This window comes from Cetorhinus maximus, chromosome 24 (genome assembly GCF_964194155.1).
Source record: "Cetorhinus maximus chromosome 24, sCetMax3.hap1.1, whole genome shotgun sequence".
NCBI classification, from domain to species: domain Eukaryota; kingdom Metazoa; phylum Chordata; class Chondrichthyes; order Lamniformes; family Cetorhinidae; genus Cetorhinus; species Cetorhinus maximus.
In genome coordinates this window covers 44779152-44801534 of record NC_135902.1, presented here as the reverse complement: position 1 = coordinate 44801534, position 22383 = coordinate 44779152, and the positions used below count along the sequence as shown (strand labels likewise).

The 22383-nt window shown below is 44.6% G+C and overlaps 1 protein-coding gene across 1 annotated transcript in view; it reads right to left on the bottom strand.

Moving 5' to 3' along the window:
* The window catches only part of LOC144699540 (dynein axonemal heavy chain 17-like), a 785608-nt gene that overhangs the window by 412987 nt on the left and 350238 nt on the right, over positions 1–22383 (bottom strand). Inside the window, 1 exon segment of the mRNA XM_078570587.1 lies at positions 2514–2639. Within this exon segment, the coding sequence (XP_078426713.1) occupies positions 2514–2639 (126 nt within the window).

The following is a 22383-nucleotide window of genomic DNA, read 5'->3' as shown; positions in this document are numbered from 1 at the left end:
TTCAATGTGATCATGGCTAATCCTCTAACTCAACGCCATTCTCCGCACTCTCCCCATATCCCTTGATGCCTTTAGAGTCTAGAAATATTTTTCCTTCTTAAATATATTCAGTGGCTTGGCCTTCACAGCGTTCTGTGGTAGAGAATTCCACATGTTTACCACCCTCTGAGTGAAGAAGCTTCTCCTCATCTCAGTCCTAAATGGCTTACTGCTATCCTGAGACTGTGACCCCTTCTTCTAGATCCCCCAGCCAGAGGAAGCATCATCTCTGCATCCAATCTGTCCAGCCCTGTCGGAATTTTATATGTTTCAATGAGATCCTCTCCCATTCTTCCAAACTCCAGTGAGTATAGGCCTAGTTAACCCAATCTCTCTTCATATGACAATCCTGCCATCCCAGGAATCAGTCTGGTGAACTTTTGCTGCACTCTGTCTATGGCAAGTATATCCTTTCTTAGGTAAGGAGACCAAAACTGCACACAATACTCTATTTTTTGCCTCTTATTCAATCTCTTGGTCTTCCTTTGCTGAATTCTAAACTGCTCCCAATCCTCAGGCTTGCTACTTTTTCAAGTAACTTTATATGACTTCTCTTTGGATCTCATACTATCATTAATTTATTTTATTAGCTACAGTTGGACCACTTTTCTTGTTGTGTTTTTGCACGAGAAAGGAATGTATATATGTTGCAATGCATGCATTCGTTCCTTAAATATTAGCCATTGCCTATCCACTGTCATGCTTTTTAATGAAGTTCCCCAATCTACCATTGCCAACTCACCCCTCATACCTTCGTAGTTTCCTTTGTTTAGATTTAGGCCCCTAGTTTCGGATTAGACTACCTCACTTTTCATCCCAGTGAAGAATTCTATCATGTTATGGTCACTCTTCCCTAAAGGACGTCACACAACAAGATTATTAACTAACTCCTTCTCATTGCACAATACCAAATCTAGGATAGCCTGTTCCCCAGTTGGTTCCTCAATGTATTGATCTAAAAAAACATCTTGTACATGCTCCAGGAATTCATCCACCACAGTATTATTGTTAATTTGGTTTGCCCAATCTATATGTAGATTAAAGTCACCATTATTACTGTAGCACCCTTGTTACATGCATCTCTAATTTCCTGTTTAATACCGTCCCCTACCTTACCACTACTGTTTGGGGGCCTATAGACAACTCCCACTGATGTTTTCTGCCCTCTGTTGCTTCTTAGCTCCACCCAGACTGATTCTACATCTAGATTTTCTGAGCCAATATCCTTTCTCGTTATTGCACTGATTTCATCCTTAACTAACAACGCCACCCTACCTCTTTTTCCTCGTACCTTTCCTTTCTATATATCAAAAACTCTTGGATATTCAGTTCCCAGCCTTGATCACCCTGTAGCCATGTCTCTGTAATAACAGTCATATCGTACCCATTTACATCTATTTATGCTGTTGAGTCGTCTACCTTATTGCAAATGTTCCATGCGTTCAGATGCAGTGCCATTAGACTTGTCTTTTTAACATTTTTACACATCTTTTTTGTATTATGGCCTGATTTTCTGCTAATCCTTGTTTCCTCTGCCTTCCAGTTTTGCTTTCTATTTTGCTGCCTTTCATTTCTGTCTTTATTTCCCTCTCTTGTGTCTCTCCACTCAGGTTCCCATCCCCCTGCCACTCTAGTTTCAACCTTCCTCCACAGTACTAGCGAATACCCCAGCAAGGATATTGGCCCCAGTCCTTCTGGGGTGCAAACCCATCCAGCTTGTACAGGTCCCATCTTCCCCAGAATCAGTCCCAATGCCTCAGGAATCTAAATCCTTCCCTCCTACACTATCTCTCCAGCCACGCATTCGTCTAATCTATTTTCCTAATCCTGATCTCGCCAGCACGTGGCACTGGGAGTAATCGTGAGATTACTACCTTTGGGGTCCTGCTTTTTAATTTATTTCCTAGCTCCCTATATTCTGCTTTCAGGACCTCATCACTCGTTTTCCCTATGTCGTGGGTACCGATATGAACCACGACCTCTGGCTGTTCACCTTCCCCCTTCAGAATGTCCTGCAGCCACTCAGTGACATTCTTGACCCTGGCACCAGGAAGGCAACATACCATTCCAGTGTCACGTCTGCGGACGCAGAACTGTCTGTTCCCCTTACGATAGTATCCCTTATCTATTGTTCTCCCACTCTTTTTCATGGGGTGCAAAGAAATGGGGTGAGCCATAAATATGACATCGAGTGAGTTTACCACATAAACTACTCAAGAATATTACCTGCCATCCACGTTTAAAATTTTCAGCCAATTTTGGCACATAAAAGTTTACATTTTGGAAAGGTCTCTGATTCCATACAAGATTGTGATTTCCTCTGATGTGCCTAATTGTTGTGAAATATAGCTTATTCTGAGTGATACTTCCACATGACAAGTATAATTCTTTTAGCTAATAAGCTTGACAATTGCTGCTACACTCCCAGCAAAATTAACCTATGGAATATGTAACATATTTTCTCTTAAAAGTACCTGTGCAGGGTATTCAAATATCCATTGTTCTCGAGGCTTTTCTTCATAAGCTATAACAGCCTCAGCGATTTCATGACGCAATGTTGCACACATTCTGTCTAACAGCCGATTTAACCAAATTTCAACCTAGGAGAAATGCATACAACAAAAACAAATTGAAAACAAATAGGATTAGGAACAAATACATAAGAAGAAAGAAAGATTGTCATTTATAAAAAGGCTTTCATAACCAAGGGTTTCACAATCAATCAAGTGAGGTATAATCACTGTTGTAATACAAGGAAATTCAGCAACCAATTTGCATTTAGCAAGGTTCTGCAAACAGCAATGAGATAATCACCAAGTAAAATTGCTATTTTAGTATTGTTCATGGGATTAATGTTGGTTAGGACACTGGGAAAAGTCCCTTTCTTTCTTTGAAAAGAACCATGGGATCTTATACAGCCTACCTGATATGGCAGACAGCGACATAGTTTAACACTTCACAAGATGGATGGCAGTGCAACAATCCCTTAGTACTCTCTTAGTTCTTGCACTGAAGTTTCAACCTAGATTGTATTTTCAAGTCTCTGGAATGGGACTGGAACCAGTGGGCAGGACTTTGACTCAGGGGTTGATAACCCAACATCAGAACCATTTCCAGGTCCTGATCATGCCCCAGTGGTGGGGTGGGGTTGATTGTGAAGTAGTCTGAGCGTGTTATTTTCAAAGTGACAGGCTGTTGGCTGATTGCTGCAGGGAAGGAGATAGGCCTTGCAAAGTGCAGACCTGATTTAAAGGCATCACGTCTGCCATTTGGAAGCAGGAATGCAAGCACCAGAGAGACTGAAGTGCAATGTGAAGGATTTGGGTGCAGTGCCACAAAGTGTTTGATGACCTTCTTCATCTGGCAAGTTAAGTACACCATGAGATCCTGATGACAGGCCTTTGGATATTCAACTTCCATCAGCCGCACTAGCTGAGGAGACTGAGGGCGTATGTTTCTCCTGAACATAGGAGGAATGTGTGCCCAGAGTGCTAAATGATCCCACAGCAAGGCCAAGAGCCCTAGCAGTGTTGAGAACTGGCAGCACTGACACATGCATCCCCTTCTGTAAATGAGTCATTGGCATTGGTCAGGGAGGACAGCAGTGCCTCAACTGTCTCTCTGTCCTTACGGGAGAAAATGGCACATAATGCCAGGGAGAGGGTTCACACAGAAGGAGGAGTGCCCAGCTCATCATAGTCAGGGCACTGCAGGAGGGAGCAATAGAACTTAACCAGATGGCCCTGGATGACTAAGTGAAGCAAGGAGAGATGGAACTATCTGGTGAAGAGGGTGAAACAATATTGCTGTGTAGATAAAGGGGTGCAATCTTCCCCATCTGACATCAGGTCAAAGATTGCATTCCATTGGGAATTCTCAGCTCCGCGAAGTTTTCTGCTATCAGAGGATAGTTTTCATGAGCTCCTTCTTCTGTCTCTCAAAGGGTCAGACATGGATGGCAAACGCTTGAGTCCTGTTACTTCACTGGGGCCACTGCAAATAACTGAACCGTGGGCAGAGCCTGCACCTCCACTAACACAGGTATATTCACAATAGTGGGTTCTTACATGCGCTTATATAGAGTGTCAATGGGTGAAGAGCATGGCACTTCTGTATGGAAGGAGGTGAGAAATGCAGAGGCAGCTGTGAACAGGCCCCTTGGAGGATGGAGCACAGGCACAGCCCTGCTCAGCTGGGTGCAGATGCAGGACCTCGCAAGTCACAAGAAAGAAAGTTTTATTTAGACCAGCAGCAACAAGATGTTAGAGTTCTCTGAGGCAGTGCAGCATCAAAGCTGATAATGGAGGAATCCATTCAGCTCATGTGCACCAGCATGGCTAAGGGCTTTGAATACTTAAGCTCCTCCACTGAGAGAGTGACCAAGTTCATGGGCAGCCATATGCAGCAGCACTCAACTAAGATGCAGGAATGCATGTAATACTCTGTAGTTTGGACCAGACAGTATTGCTGGTGGTGCAAAGATGTGTGGAGTAGATGCCAGTCATGCCCCAGTTGGTGGCCCCCTCAAGCCAACCGGAGTGCCATCCAAGGACTAAGGAAGCCACAGATAAGGATGAGGATGCCACTATTCATGGTGCACCATCATAATCATAACCCCCTTGGTCCATTTGACTCAGGGTCCATCTATGCAACAGAAACCTATGAAGGAGGCTATCCCTGCATTGTTGTCAGTGCAGCTTCTGGAGGTGCCCCCACTGGGACCTCCATGATGCAAATGACTGCCATATGCATCTCAGCCACAATCTTGCACTCCCCAGCAGGCTACCACCATCTCATCCCATTCCAGAAGGGGAGCATCATGTAGAAGTGGCTGACAGCGGACTCACCAAGTCGCTCAGGGGTTCACTGGGGTTTGTTTCGCTTGTAAGTGTCCAATTTATTACTTTTGGGACACAATGTAAATATTGACACATGACTCCATACTTGTGCTCTTCCATTCTTTAATAGCATAAATCAGAGGGATGAAGTGGTGAAGCAAAGCAAAAGTCTTTGAAGGGGGTTATTAAAACTGTTGGACAGTAGTGCATCGTGCACTGGGCATAAGAATGGATCAATTCAAGACTGCATCTTCAATGCAAGTGTTCTCACAGTCACCTCAGAGCATACAATCTTCCTGGGTTAGAAGGCCTCATCTGAAACGTGCCTGGATCAGATGATCCCTGATGTTGACAGCATCCTGACCAGGCCCTTGAGTCCTGCGCTGGCCCCAGCCATCTCCTTGCACAGCTGAGGCACCTCTCTGCTCTGCGTCTTTCTCTTCCTCCTCCTCTTTGACCTCTCATTCCTCCTCTTCCTCCAATGAGGTTTGTCATTCTAGGTCCTCACTGTCTTCAAAGCCCACTCTTGAGGGCCAAGTTATGAATAGTACAGCAGAACACCACAACGCGCAAGACTGACCCAAACACGGAACTGCATCTATAGAAGCCTGATGGCCTGACCATTGGTGGTCTTTGTGAGCAGATGGCTTTGGTTGTAGCACATTTGTGGCTCCTTCTCGGGGCCATGTTAAGGGGTGAGTAGCCATGTCTTCTAGGGATATCCCTTGCCACTTAGAATCCATCGATGTAATTTGGGGGATTGGTATTAAGAGCTGCTGTGCCCTGGACTGCTAGAGGATGAAGGCGAAATGGCAATTGCCAGGATAATGCGCAAATGAATGCTTGTTCTTGTTTTGGTCACACACCAGCTGAACATTGACAGACTGGAAGTTCTTCCTATTGAAGAATCTCACTGGCTGCTCACTCAGCTCCTTGATGGCTACATGGGTGCATTCAATGATGCCCTACCGCCTGCTGAAATCCACCGATGGAGGCGAATCCCATTGCTCTTTGTGCCTATGAGGCCCCATTTGTTTGGAATTGTTACGTATTGCCCAACTTTCACAGACAGGGCATCAGTAACCTTTGAGATGCAATGATGTGCTGTTGTCTGTGAAACCCCACACCAAGGTCCCCTGCTGCTTCTTGAGAAGTTCATACTACATATTATTACATACATTCCTGCATCTATGTTGAGTGCTGCCGCATATGGGTGCCCATGAAGTTGGCCACTCTCTCAATGGAGGAGCTTAAGTATTCAAAGCCCTTAGCCATGCAGGGAAAATGTTCAAGGTCACAGTGAACTTGATGGCTACTGACAGGGCATGGCAAGCAATACTGTGAGCTATGAGGTCTTCCATAGTGAGGGCACAAATCTCCATGAGCATCTGTCTAGATAGGTGCAGTTTCCTGCAGCACTGGTTCTCTGACAAGTTCAGGTAGCTTCGTCTTTGGCAGTATAACCTGTGCTTCAGGTATGGCCTCTGTTGCCTTCCAGCCCCTCTGCCCTTCTCTTTCCCAGGGTTCTGCCTCTGCTGCTAAGGATGTTGATTCTCATTGCCACTCCACCCATTCTCTGAGAAGGCAATCCCATCATGACGTGCTGTATTGCTTGCGCTCAGCTGCATTCACAAAAATTTCTGTAGCCCAACCCCAGCTCACTTATGGCCCCACTATGCCAGGAAGGTACAAGCTCCTCTACTACCTGAGCACATACAGACCACTCTCTACAAGCCCGGTAGCACCTATGTGCCAATGGCTGAGTGTCCCACTCAGCCATGCTCCCTTCATGCTCTGTTGCTGCCTCCATGTGCCTGGACTTTTCCTGATGCAGTGCTCAACCCATGCAATCCTCACCAACAATCCAAATTGGCCCTTAACAAGCTGACAATAAGCTTATCAAGATTAAGTTGCCTATAATTTCTGAATTATATTAAACCCAAATTAAACCCATTTTCCCTAGTCCTGGGCAACATCGCAACCAACACCAGTTAAAGCAAGCCTGCTCTACGCAAATCTGCACCTGTTAAGGACAAGGTCATTCTGGCTGCAGCAGGGGTTGAAACAGCAGAAATAGTTCAGGAGGCCAGAGAAAGTGCCTCAGAATTTCAGATGCTGCACAGGAAGATGACAGGAGCATAGAACAGAATCATAGAATGGTTACAGTGCTGAAGAAGGTCATTTGGCACATTGAACTCCTGCTGCCTCTCTGCAAGGGCAACTTAGCTAGTCCCATTCACTTGCCCTTTCCCTAGCCCTGCAAATTATTTTCTTATCCAATTCCCTTTTGAAAGTGGCAATTGAGTCAGCCTCTACCCTTTCTGGTAGTGCATTCCAGGTTGTAGCCACTCACTGAATAAAAAAGATTTTCCCCATATAACCTATGGTTCTCCTTCCTTTAGGGGCCCTGGTGCTCAGAAAGTAGTGGGAGCAGGGTACTGCGGTAGTCAATGCCACCAATCTAGCACTAAGGATCTGAATGCAGTGCAGGAAGAGGTTTAATGATGTCACACAAGTCATAGACTTATTAAGGCACAGGAGTAGGCCATTCAGCCCATCAAGTCCATTTCAACTTTCTGTGGAGAAATCCAGTCAGTCCCATTAACCTGCTTTATTCCTGTTGTCCTGTAAGTTTTTTTCCAGAAAGTGCCCATCCAATTTCTTTCTAAAATCATTGATTTTTCTGCTTCTACCACCCTCGTGGGCAGAGAGTTCCAGATCATTACCCCTCATTTTCTCTGCACCCTCTCAAGGACCCGTACATTCTTCCTAAAGCGTGGTGACCAGAACAGGACACAATACTCTACTTGTGGCCTAATCAGAGCTTTATAAAGGTTCCCTGCTTTTGAACCCCCAAGTATCTCTGGCCCTGCACACTCTTTAGGACTGGGGCATTAAGTTTATACTGCTTCTCCCTAGCCCTTCTGCCAAAATGTATCACCTCATATTATATTAAATTCTCTGTATTAAATTCCATCTGCCACTTGTCAGTCCATTCTGCTAGCCTACGTCCCTTTGCAGTCGATCAGTATGATCTTCCTTGTTTGCCAAAACTCCATGTTTGGTATAATTGGCAAATTTTGAAATTTTTTGCTATGTTCAGTATGCAAGTAATTTATATATATATCAAAAAGCAGTGGTCCTCTCATTGACCCTTGGGGAACCACTGTCTTCCACTTTCTAAGTCTGAAAAACAACAATTTACCACGACCATGGTGAAAGCAAAATATTGCGGATGCTGGAAATCTGAAATGCCTGGAAGAGAAGTGGCTCTGAAGAAGAGTCATATGGACTCGAAATGTTAACTCCGTTTCTCTCTCCATAGATGCTGCCAGACCTGCTGAGTTTTACCAGCATTTTTTGTTTTTATTTACCACGAACAAATGTTTTCTGGCCTTAAGCCCATTTTTTTTAATCAAGGCTGACAATAACCCTCTTATTACATGAAACTTAATTTTATTAGCCAGCCTTTCATGTGGTACTTTGTCAAATGCTTTTTTCAAGTCCACACAGCCAACATGCATTGCATTCCTTTCATCAAACATCTCTGTTACTAATTATCACAAATTTCAGTTAGTCAAGCACAATCTGCCTTTTATAAATCCATGCTAGCATTCCCTAATTAAATCAAACCTCCCAATTTCTGTTGATTTTTTTCCATGATTGTTGTTTCTAAAACTTTACCGCATACATTTAACAGGCCTTAATTACTAGGAATGTCCTTACCTGCTTTTTTGAATAGGGGCCTCACGTTGGCCAATGTCCAAAGAAAAAATATGAGAATAGAATAGGTAGGGAATATTGGAAGATTATGGCAAACCCTTCTGTTTTCTTCACCCTGCCTTCCTTTAGCAATCTGGGCTGCAAGCCATCTGGATCAAGGGACTTTTCCACTCTAAGCATAGCCAGTCTTTCCAATACATCCTGACTATCAGTTTTCACTCCATCCATTTACTATCTTTACTATCTATTTTACTGGTATTTTGTCACCATTCTCTTTCTTGGTAAACACTGATAATGTAATCATTAAGTATTCTAGCTTTGCCCTGTGCATCTAAACATATATCATCCTCTTTGAACCTAATAGGAACCACCCAGTCTCTTGCTACCCATTTATTATTTACATGCCGGTAGAAGATCTTTGGGTTCTATTTTATGTTAACTGCTATTCTATTCTCATATTCTCTCTTTGCCTGTCTTATTTTCCTCTACACTAACCCTCTCTACTTATTGGATTTGATCTGGCTCTCGCTTGAAGAATTCACCTGAAATGTATCATACACTCTTTTTGTTTTATCATTTAATCTATCTCCCTCATCATCCAAGGAGACCTGGCTTTGGTTCCCCTACCTTTTGTCTTTGATCGAAGGTACCTAGCCTGAGCCTGAACCTGAAACATCTTCTCCTCAAAGTGCACTGTTGTTCCATCACAGTTTTTCCTGTCAGTCTTTTGGTCCATTTTACCCTGGCTAGACCCCTTCTCATCCCATTGAAATAGCCCTCTTCCAATTTAGAAGTTCAACTTTAGCTTGTTCCTTGCTCTTCTCTATTATTAATCTGATCCTTATGATATGATGATCACTTTTACCTAAGTGTTCACTGCCAAGACACTTGCCCCACCTCATTCTGCAGCACCAGATCTAGCAATGCCTCCTTCCTAGTTGGGCTGAGAATATACTGGTCACGAAAGTTCTCCTGAGTTAATTAATTTCTTTCAGGCTTGTTCCGTGCTAATATTCGTACTATTAATTCATTTATTATTAAAATTACCCTGATTGATTTTCTTAATTTACCAGCTCTTAGTCTGATCGAATGCCCTGCTGCCCTGTGAAGTCACTCTGTAATTTCATTTTGTTGATTTGCTCTCCCAGTGCTCTCTCTGACTCCTGCTTACGCCCTGCCAACACCTATCTGTGGTTTTTCGACACTTTTTTCCCTGAGGCTTGCTTTGTCTCCTGCTGACTCCCTACTGCCTCTTTTATCTGTTGGTCCCGGCACTGTTTTTCCTTAGGCTCACTCTCTCTACCTCAAGTGGTTATGGTCAATGAATGAATCCTTACGTCCACATCTGACCAACTGCACCACAAGTGTTGCACACTGAAATGTTCACCACACCCCTTTCACTCATCTACTAAAAGTCAATATCAACCATGACTCAAACCTCACATACATACCTACATACAAATTAGGAGCAGAAGTAGGCCATTCAGCCCCTCAAGCTTGCTCCAACATTCAATAAGATCATGGCTGATCTGATTTTGGCCCCAACTCCACATTTTTCCCACCCTTCATAACCTTTGACTCCCTTATTAGTCAAGAATCTATCTACCAAATATTCATATACGTCACCTCATTCTCACACACTTAGCACTGCTAGAAGACACGCAGTCACATTTTGCACACAATGCTAGGTACTTAAATATGGCAAGCACATCATCCAACCACATGGCATCATTTCACTGTCATCCCACAATCTGCTATGGCATACAATTCAGATGGTGGAATCATGTACCTCTTTCCTTTGCCTCTGGAAAGCTCCCAAGGGCATCCACAAGCCAGGCCCTGAGCTCCAGCCCCAACGACACTTCAGATAAGGAACCAGAGGACAGGACAGCAAAAAACCTGTCATAGCGCTCACCCACAGCCTCTACCAGTGCAGAGACACACACCTCGGTGGGACCAAGTTCTAGAGCAGCCTCAAGGTCACAATCAGGTGAGCACAATGCACAACCTGGTCCACAGCAGGTAGAGGCAGGGACATCTAAGGTTGCCGGCACTCGGAGCACTGACGGAGTCAATGGTTCTGCTGAGTCCAAGCCAGATGATGAACCTCTGGACTCGGTCCTAGCTCAGTAGCTGGGGCTACAGCGACAATTGCGGGAACATCAGGAATTGTCGGCTACATTCTTCAGATTATATGGTTGATGGAAGAATCCGTCTGCCTTCAGTCTGAGGTGATAACACCTGCATGCCAACATACCAACGTCAATACTGGCAGATTGGCAGATGCCGTGGAGACCTTGGTCCAGGACATCCGTCTTGCACTGCTGTAGGAGCTGCACTCCATTGCGTAGCCCCTGGTAGCATCCATCAGTGGCTACACGTGAGTGGGGCGGGGCACCTAGGTCTCACTCCAGCTGCCCTTCTCTTCAAGGAGTCAGTCAGGGGTCCTCAAGCACCCATAGTGGGGGGTGGACCAGCAGCTGGACACCATAGGACCATCCAGCCAGGTGACTCCGGGACTCTCTGGCTGATCCAAATTCCCTGTGGCCCCATCACCTCCAGCTACACAGTACGAGGCGAGTGCGCCTGCCCTGTAGCAGAAGACTCAAAGTAGCCCAGGGCCCCACAGGTCTCAGCCCTCCACAGGGCACCCACCAAGGTCATCACAGACAACAGGGCGTAGCAGTCAGCAGGCTGTCTCCACCTCCGGTGTGGATGACGGGGAAGCACCAAGACATAGTGGTACAGTTAAGAAAGTTAAAAAGATTTAGGAGCACTACAATGGCACAAGTGTTCACAATATATAAAATGTACACAAATGTAAATGCAGTCACCCTCATTTCACATTTCCTCTTGTGCATGCCTCCTTCTCACAATGAGCTGTGTTGCTGTCAAACACGTGATACCTTGGTCCCTCCCCCAACTAATCACAGATGTCACTATCATGGGCCTCTCGCCTGTGCAGTGTGCTTCCATAGCACCACAGTGTGTGGCACTTTTCCAGATTATTCTCCATATCACTAAATCCTCCATCTTAATATTAAATGTGTTTGTGCAACAAACCATGTTCACATGCTTGGCAGGGTTATGTCATGTTTATTCTTGGCTATGTAAGATTGAGGCAGAGTTGTTCTCCTATCTTGTCAGCATTCTTGAAAGATGAAAGTGTGGTGTTAAAGGAGAGGTATGTTTACACATGGAGAAGCCTCATATATCGTGCTACTCCATGTGCTCTCTGTCTCTTGGCAACATTTTCATGCTATGAGCCCATTCTCAGTGTTCCTGTGTGCTGCTGACATCCAGCCATATTTCAACTTACAGAGTGTACATCTGCTAAGCTCACCAATAAGCGGGGGCACGTTGCCACCTCAAGATGACAAAGCTCAGCCCCTCTCAGCCACATTACTGTGCTGGTGCTCAGATGTCCAACTTTGAGCGTCTCTCATCCTGCAGTTGTGTGTCATGTCGGGACAGGCTCTCATCACAAACTAGAGATGCAACGCTGTGCATCCCCTCAGCTGAGCACTTGCCAAGGTCACTTATGCTAATTCCAAATGGTAATTTCTGGCAGCCAATAGATACTTTGAGCATGCTCTGTAAGTGCACATGGTTGCTTTAGACAATGTGGAAGTGGGGAATGCGACAGGAGCGAGAATGTACTGAAGCTGGAGTGTACTCTTTATTAGTCATGACACATGTCCTTGAGGGCTTCATGGTATGTGTGCATTTTGGACTTAGCAACGGCCAGGGCTGGCCATGAGGGCGCAATGTCTGTGTTAAAGAGGAAGCATTTTAATGTGTGGCAGCCAAGTGTTTGGTGCGTCATGCTCAGGTGGTCCACATCCATATTAAACCGAGGATAAATACAGTCCAGGATCCCAAACTGAGGGTGTCCAATGCTAGTGTGATTTGAAACAATGTGCCACAGATGAGACATCTTCAAATGGATTCACTGCAGCGAAACGTCATTGGCTGCCTTGTCCCAAGTGTGAATTATCTGATTCACCATTGATGTTACACAGAATATGTAATTCCCTTGCTTGAGATGGATCTCCTTGAGGAGCCTTATCACATTGAAGGCTATGAGATCACTGAGGATCGACCGACAGGTCCTGGCTCTTGTAGGATGCAGTTGCGATTGGTATGCTGGAGAGATGCTTGAAGAGGCAGCACCTTCTGAGTCTAATGCCGGGATGTCATCCTCCAGTTAGCACCTCATCTCAGTAAGGATACATGCTGCCGAGAGTTCATCATCGTTCAAAGGATCAGGTCAATGTGAGCCTGATGTGTAACTATTTACTTCATGTTAAAGCACATGGGTGAAATGAGAGGAATAGCAATGCTGGTGCTCATGCTAGCCCATGATGGAGGGCTCTTATCCAAGAGAGTACTGACTACAATTCATCATCCTCCTGGTGGAATCTGGTGGCTATCAGGGCCTCACGTACAAGCCTGCCTTGTCTGGCCTGTGCTGTGGCCTCTTCTCCTGCAGCCTTGGCTTCCTCAAGTTCATCATCCTCATCCCCTTCAAAGTCCTCCTCATTGAAGGAGACGTGCAGCTCTTCCATCTTGTCACCTGGCAAGTCCTCCCCACTTTGCAGCACCAGGTTATGCAGCATGCAGCAAGCCATGATGATCCATGAGACCCTCTGAGGACTATACTGGAGTGCTCCGCCAGATCGGTCCAGGCATCGGAATCGCATCTTTAGGGTCCCCATGGTGTGCTCCACCACTGCTTGGCTAGCGACATGAGTCACGTTATACCTTCTCTCTGCAGGAGTCTGAGGCTCCTGAACGGACATCATCAGCCACTTCCGTTGCAAGTACCCTTTGTCACCGAGGTGCCAGCCCTGGATCATGTTTGGTCCCTCAAAGATGGTCAGGATCTGCCTTCCCCCCTTTGCAGCATCAGGTTGTGCAGCACGCAACAAGCCACGATGATCCATAATGGGCGCACGAGGAAACAGGCGACTACACCGGAGTGAGACACGAGCATCAAGAATTCAGGGAGTTAGGCAGTAGACTAAAAAGGAGGACCTCTCGGGTTGTAATCTCTGGATTAGTCCCAGTGCCACGTGCTAGCGAGCACAAAAATAGGAGAATAGCGCAGATGAATACGTGGCTTAAGAGTTGGTGCAGGAGGGAGTGTTTTAGATTCTTTAATCACTGGGATCGTTTCTGGGGAAGGTGGGACCTGTACAAGTGGGACAGTCTACATCTGAACCAGAGCGGGACTAACATCCTTGCGGGCCGGTTTGCTAGTGCGGTTGGGAGGAGTTTATACTAATTCAATAGGGGAAGGGGACACAGAATGTTAGCAGAATAGGGACACATCATAATACAGTTAAACAATCAAGTCAGAGGGAGTACAGCTGCATTAAGTTTCAAGGGAGTAAGGCAAGGCTGGATGGCCTCTACTTTAATGCCAGGAGTATTACAAGTAAAATGGATGAGTTAAGGCTGAGGATTGACATGTGGAATTGTGATATAGCAGCCATCACAGAGATGTGGTTGAGGGAGGGGCAGGACTGGCAGGTCAACATTCCGGGATATAGAATCTTCAGTCAAGACAGAGGAGGGGGTAAAAGAGGAGGAGGCATTGCATTATTAGTTAAGGAGTCAGTTACTGCAGTAAGGAGATATGATATCTTGGAGGGGGCATCAAATGAAGCTTTGTGGGTATTCCTAGAGCTTAGGAATAAAAAAGGGGAATCCACATTGTTAGGTGTTTATTATAGACCCCCAGATAGTCAGCGGGAAATTGAGGAGCAAATATGTGCACAAGTTGCGGAGGTGTGTAAAAACAATAACAATATTAGGTGATTTCAACTTTCCCAACATTAATTGGGATAGACATAGTATTAAGGGCATGGATGGAGTGGATTTCTTGAAATGTGTACAGGAGAACTTTTTAGGTCAATATGTAGAGGGTCCAACAAGGGACAGCGTAATGCTGGGCCTAATTCTGGGGAATGAAGCCAGACAGGTGGCTGAGGTGATGGTGGGGGAGCATTTTAGTGATAGTGACCACAACATGGTACAATTTAAGCTTGTTATGAACAAAGAAATAGACAAGTTGCAAAAAAATGTTTTGGATTAGGGGAGAGTGGATCTTAGTAAAATAAGGCAGGATCTGGCCAAGGTAGACTGGGAACAGCTACTTGTGGGGAAATCTACAGAAGAGCAGTGGGGGGTGTTCAAAAAGGAAATGGGGAAGGTACAGGCTCAACATGTTCCCTCTAGGGTAATAAGAAGGAGTAACAAGCCCAGAGAACCATGGATGACCAGAGATATTCAGGATACGTTGAAAAGAAAAAGAGAGGCTTTTAGCAGGTACAAGGGGAGCAAATCAGCAGAGGCATTAGTGGAGTACAGAAAGTGCAGGGTGTAGCTTAAGAAAGCAATTAGGAAAGCAAAGAGAGGATATGAGAAAGCTCTGGCTGGTAAAAGTAGGGAAAATCCCAAGATATTCTATAAGTATATCAATGGGAAGAGGATAACCAGGGAAAGAGTAGGGACCATTAGGGACCAAGGGGGCACTCTATGGGTGGAACCAGAGGACATCGGTAGAGTGTTGAACGAATACTTCAGATCTGTCTTCCCAAGAGAATGAGGACGAATGTATGGAGCTTGGGGAGAGAGACTGCGAGGTTCTTGAGCAAATTGATATAGGGAGTGACAAGGTATTGGAGGTGTTGGCAGGCTTAAAAGTGGACAAATCTCCAGGTCTGGATGATTTGTGTCCCAGACTGCTGAGGGAGGCAAGGGAGGAGATTGCAAGGGCTCTGACCCAAATTTTTAATTCCTCTCTGGCCACGGGGGAGGTGCCAGAGGACTGGAGAGCAGCTAATGTGGTTCCGCTATTTAAGAAGGGTTGTAGACATAAGCCAGGGAACTACAGACAAGTGAGTCTCACGTCAGTGGTAGGGAAACTATTGGAGAAAATTCTGAAGGAGAGAATCTATCTCCACTTGGAGAGGCAAGGTTTGATCAGGGATAGTCAGCATGGCTTTGTCAGAGGGAAGTCATACCTAACAAATTTGATTGAATTTTTTAAGTAGGTGACCAGGTGTGTAGATGAGGGTAGTGGAGTTGATGTAGTTTATATGGATTTCAGCAAAGCCTTTGACAAGGTCCCACATGGGAGATTTATAAAGAAGCAAATGCACATGGGATACAGGGTAATTTGATAAGGTGGATTCAAAATTGACTTCGTTGTAGGAGACAGAGGGTGATGACAGAAGGCTGCTTTAGTGACTGGAAGCCATTGTCCAGTGGTGTACCACAGGAATCTGTGCTGGGTCCCCTATTATTCATCATTTATATAAACGACATAGATGATTATGTGGGGGGTAGGACTAGTAAGTTTGCGGATGACACAAAGATTGGTCAAGTGGATAACAGTGAGGTTGAGTGTCTTAGGCTACAGGAAAGTATAGACGGGATGGGCAGATAAGAGGCAGATGGAATTTAACCCTGAAAAGTGTGAGGTGATACACTTTGGAAGGAGAAATTTGACATGGAAGTATTCAATGAACGACATGACACTAGGAAGTTCTGAGAAACAAAGGGACCTTGGCGTGTGTGTCCATAGATCTCCGAAGGCGGAGGGGCATGTTAGTGGGGTGGTAAAAAAGGCATATGGGACACTTGCCTTTATCAATTGAGGCATAGATTACAAAAGCAGGGAGGTCATGTTGGAGTTGTATAGAACCTTGGTGAGGCCACAGCTGGAATACTGTGTGCAGTTCTGGTCACCACATTATTGGAAGGATGTGATTGCACTGGAGGGGGTGCAGAGGAGATTCACCAGGATGTTGTCTGGGATGAAACATTAAAGTTATGAAGAGAGGCTGGATAGACTTGGGTTGTTTTCGTTGGAGTAGAGAAGACTGAGGGATGACCTGATCGAGGTGTACAAGATTATAAGGGGCAAGGACAGGATGGATAGGGAGCAGCTGTTCCCCTTAGTTGAAGGGTCAGTCACAAGGGGGCACAAGTTCATGGTGAGGGGCAGGAGGTTTAGGGGGAATGTGAGGAAAAACTTTTTTACCCAGGGGGTGGTGACGGCCTAGAATGCGCTGCCAGGGAGGGTGATGGAGGCGGGTTGCCTCACATCCTTTAAAAAGTACCTGGATGAGCACTTGGCACATCATAACATTCAAGGCTATGGGCCAAGTGCTGGTAAATGGGATTAGGTAGGTAGGTCAGGTGTTTCTCACGTGTAGGTGTAGACTCGATGGGCCGAAGGGCCTCTTCTGCACTGTGTGATTCTGTGATTCTGAGACGGAGACTGAGTGAGTAGTGAATTAGGTTTATGTGGTAAGTGCTAACCTTCAAGTAGTTAGGTTAGCTTGTTAAGTAGGAAACTGCCTACTTAAGGAGGAGATAGGTGATTACGCGGTAGTGAGATGGAGACTGAGTGAATAGCAAGTTAGGTTCACATGGGAATTCAGTGCACAGGGAAAGAGGTGTAGTATACATAGGAATTATAGGAAGTTAATTAAGTGAGTAATTAAATTAAGTTAATTAAATAACATAAGTAACAATGGAAGATAGGTGTTATGCTGCAGCTGTGGAATGTGGGGCCCTTTGGATGCCATGGAGATCCAGGACAAACATATCTGCAAGAAATGTAAGCAGCTAGAGGAATTCTGGATCAGGATTATTGATCTGAAAGCCGAATGCAGACACTGCGTAACATAAGGGAGGGGGAGAAATATCTGCACACTTTGCTCCAGAAGCCAGTCATGCCTTTGGAATAAGGTCATTTATTTTGGTGAGCAGTGAGGGACTGGAGGATGTGACCATGAGTGAGGCAGGTAATGGGGCCTGACAGCAGTGGAGGAGACTCAGACTTTGCAATTCTCAAACAGGTTTGAGGTACTCACAACCTGTGTGGATGAAAGCAAGGTCTGCAAGGTGGATCAGCAGGCTGGCATGGCACCATGATACAGGAAGCCATTCAAGCAGGGGGAGATCAAGAAATGTAGTGGTAGAAGAGGACAGTACAGTGAGGGGATTGACACTGTTCTCTGCAGCAAAGAGCAAGAATGCACAAGGCTGTGTTGCCTGCCCATTGCCAGGGTTGAGGGCATCTGCTAAGGGCTGGAAAGGAACTTGCTGTGAGAGGGGGTGGATACAATTGCTGTGGTCCGTGTGGGTACCAACGACAAAGCAGGATGAGGAAGGAGATTCTGCATCGTCAGTATGAGAAGCCAGGTACCAAATTAAGAAGCAGAACCTCAAAGGTAATAATCTCTGGATTATTACCTGAGCCATGAGCAAATTGGCATAGGGCAAATAAGAGAGATGAATGCGTGGCTCAAAGACTGGTGTGGGAGACGTGGGTTCCGGTTTGTGAGGCACTGGCACCAGTATTGGAGAAAGTGGGAGCTATACTGTTGGGACGATCTACACCTGAACTGTGCTGGGACAAGTGTTCTTGCGAATCACATAACTAGGGAAGCAGAGATGGCTTTAAACTAAACAAATAGGGTGAGGGACAAGCTTGGGTAGATATTGCAAATCAAGGGCTAGATTCAAGGCAGGAGACCATGATAGTAATATGGGAAATGAGGGTCATAGAATAGCAGGAAGGGGCAGAGGGATAAAACCTAAGAATACACCAATAGTCAAGACTAGGTGTTATGAAGATAACAAAAGGACAAAACTAAAGGCTGTGTATCTGAGTGTGCATAACATTCATAACAAAATAAATGAATTTATAGTGCACATTGTAGTAAATAAATATGATCTGATAGCTATTACGGAGATGTGGCTGCAGGATGACAAGGACTGAGTCCTGAATATTGAGGGGTATGTGACATTCAAGAAGAATAGGAAGCTAGGTAAAGGTGGAGGAGTAGCACTGTTGATCAAGGATGGCATTGGTGCAATAGCTAGAGATGACCTTGGTTCAGGAGATCAGGGCATGGAATCGGTTTGAGTGGAGATGATGAATAGTAGGGTAAAGAAGTCACTCATGGGAGTAGTCTACAGGTCCCCTAACAGCAACCACAATTTAGGACAAAGTATACATGAAGAAATATTGGGTGCTTGAGATAAAGGGGTTGGCAATAACCATGGTTGATTTTAATCGACCTATAAACTGGAAAAATCAGGTTGGCATTAGCAGCCTGGATGATGAGTTCATAGAATGCTTTCAAGATAATTTCTTAGAGCAGCATGTTCTGGAACTAATCAGTGAGCAGGGTTTATTAGACTTGGCATTGTGTAATGTGACAGGATTAATTAATGACCTCAGAGTGAAGGCACCCCTAGGTAGCAGCAACCACAATATGCTTGAATTCTACATCCAGTTTGAAAGGGAGAAGAATGGGTCTAAGATTAGTATTTTAAACTTAAATAAGGGAAACTATGTGGGCATGAAAGCTGAGCCTGCTGAAGTGAACTGGGATACTAGGCTAGGGGATAGATCAATAGAGAAGCAGTGGCAGACATTTAAGGGGATAGTTCAGAATACACAGAATAAGTGTATTCCTACTTTAAAAGAAAATTCTAAACCCACCATCTGTGGTTAACTCAAGAAATTAAGGAAAGCATCAAATTTAAGGAAAAAGCATATAATGCGCAAAGATGAGTAGCAGGTCAGATGATTGGTCAGAATATAAAGAATGGCAGAGAATGACTAAAAGGTTAATCAGGAGTAAGAAATTAGAGTATGAGAGGAAGCTAGCTAGAAATGTAAAAACGGATAGCAAGAGTTTCTACAGGTATTTACATATTTAAAATGGAAAAGAGTAAGTAAAGTGAGTGTTGGTCTTCCAGACAGTGACAATAGGGAATTAATAGTAGATAATAAGGAATTGGCGGAAGAAGCGAATAAATATTTTGCTTCTGTCTTCATTATAGTGGATACAAAAAGCATTCCAGTAATAGCTGTAAATCAGAAGGTAGAAGGGAGAGGGAATTGGTGAAATTACAGTCACAAGGGAAGCGGTACCGAGCAAACTGATGGAGCTGTGGGCTGATACGTCTCTGGGTCCTGATAGGCTTCTTCCTACAGTCCTAAAAGAGATGACTAATGAGGTAGTCGTTGCATTGGTGTTAATTTTCCAAATTCTCTAGATTCTGAAAAGGTTCCATCAAACTGGAAGTAGCAAACATAACCCCTTTATTCAAGAAGGAAGGGAGGCAGAAAACAGAAAACTGTAGGCCAGTTAGCTTGACATCTGTCACGGGGAAGGCATTAGAATCGATCATTAAGGAGGTTATAACTGGGCACTTAGAGAAACTCAAGATAATCAGGAAGAGTCAGCATAGTTTTGTGAAAGGGAAATCATGTTTAGCCAGTTTATTGGAGTTCTTTGAAGGAGTAACATGCACTGTGGATAAAGGGAAGCCTTTAGACATACTGTACTTGGATTTCCAGAAGGAATTTGATAAGGTGCCATATCAAATGTTATTGCAGAAAAATACAAGCTCATGGAGTAATGTATTAGTATGGATAGAAGATTGGCTGGCTGGCGGAATACAGAGGGTATGCATAAATGGGTCTTTTTCTGATTGGCAGGATGTAACGAGTGGAGTCCGGCAGGGGTCTATGCTGGGGCCTCAACTTTTTACAATTTATATCAATGACTTAGATGAAGGTAGTGATGTCATAAAAGCTAAATTAGCAAATGACACAAGGCTAGGTAGGAAAGTTTATTGTGAAGAGAACATAAGGAGGTTTGCAGACACATATAGATAGGTTGAGTGAATGGGCAAAAATATGGAACTGCAGCATGGCTCTAATATGAGTGCTGTCCACATGTTGCAGAGGGGCATCAACAGCCAGATGAACAATGGTGAGCTCTCAACATCTAGCAGCCATCCTCTAGACTGATGTGGTGGAAGGTATATTGTTGGAAGAGTGGACTGTCACAAGATGAACAAATCATGACTGCTGCTAGGATAGTGGGCAATCATCAGTGTAGTCACACACCAACTGCGCGTTGAGTGATACCTTTTACATTTATGGCATATTTCACCATTGAGATGTGGTGTCCTCAAAACCACATGTATACGGTCGATGGCACCCTGCACCATAGGGAAGTCTCTTATCCAATGGCAAAACCACATGCCTGCCCCTCCTGCTTCTACCTTTTTAGAGAGAAGACAATGAAGTCCCCTCTCCCTACAGAGATGCTGTCACCTCCTGGATGAAGCGAACCATGGTAAATCGTGAGACATTAGCTGGGAGGGGGCAGGAGAGGCATTGTGCCATTTTTCACTGAAAATATGAGCACTAGGAAGTCGGCTTTTGCAGCAATTATGTTTAAAATCTTGGAGTTGAAATTCCTTGATCCCCTTCTGCCAGTGAAATGCAATTATGAATTAAAAACGGAAAATCCTGGAAATACTCTGGCGGCATCTATTGAGAGAAAAACAGAATTACAAGTTCAGGTCTGTGACCTTTTTAGCACTACAATTCTGACAACACCACAGAAAGGGGTCCAATTTTAACTCACTTAAATCCCATTCACTTACACCGAGTTAAAATTGGGTAAAGCTTGGCCGGCAGGTGGGGGTAGGGAGAAGGGTGGGGGGGTGCGTTACTAAATTTATATACATTGGCAACTTATTTTTTATTCGTTCATGGGATGTGAGCACCACTGGTAAGGTCAGCATTTGTTCCCATCCTGAACCTCCCTTAAGAAGATGGTGGTGAACCAACTTCTTGAACCACTGCAGTCCATGCGGTCTAGGTACACACACAGGCCAGGACTTTACGGCCCCTCACGCCCGGCAGGATATTACAGTCCCACCAAACTGTACTGTTGAGACAACATCATAAAATGTAAGGGAGAACTTCCCATGATTCATCAATATCCCTGATATAGAAGAATAAGATTGTACTCGAATTCAAGAGGACACAGTGTGGTGGAACGGACAGACAAATGACAGATGAAATTCAATGCAGAAAATGTGAGGTGATACATTTTGGTAGGAAGAATGAGGAAAGGTAATACAAGCTAAATAATACAATTTAAGAGGGTACAAAAGGTTAATAAAGCCTATGGGATCCCGAACTTCAAAAATAGAGGCATAAAGTATAAAATCCAGGAAATTGTGTTAAACCTACATAAACATTAATTTGGCCCCAGGTGGTGTAATGTATACAATTTTGAAGGTTTTGGAGAGGGCACAGAATAAGTTCAATAGGATGGTTACAGGGTGAGGGATTACAGTTACATGGACAGATTGGAGAAGCTGGGTTTGTTCTCCTTGGGGCAGAGAAAGTCGAGAGGAGATCTGATTTAAATCATGAACAAATGAGACACAGTCAATAAAGATAAACTGTTTTCAATGACCGAAGGGTTGATAAGCAGACAACACAGATTTACAGTAATTGGCAAAAGCTGCAACGGTGACAGGAGGAAAAACATTTTTACGTAATGAGTGGTTAGAATTTAGAACGCATGGGTGACGGATACAGATTATATATTAGCCTTCAAAATGGTATGAGATAAATACTTGAAGGAAAAAGTTGCAAGGGTATGGGAAAGAATGAGACAAACTTGGCCACTCTTCAAAATGCTAACAAGATTCTGAATATTGTCCAATTTGCCCAGGTTTTGGGAACAAAGGTGAGGAAAAGTGAAATGCATTCTGCCTGGTCTCTGCCTCCATTAACACTGCATTCAGATTTGCTGCTCATTCCTGTTATATCATAGGCTGAATTTTATGGCCACTTACGGTGTATTTGAAAGCAGGGCGGGCTTGTAAAATAAAGCGGATGTCTAGTCTGCCGCCTTCCTGCCCACCCCCTACCTGT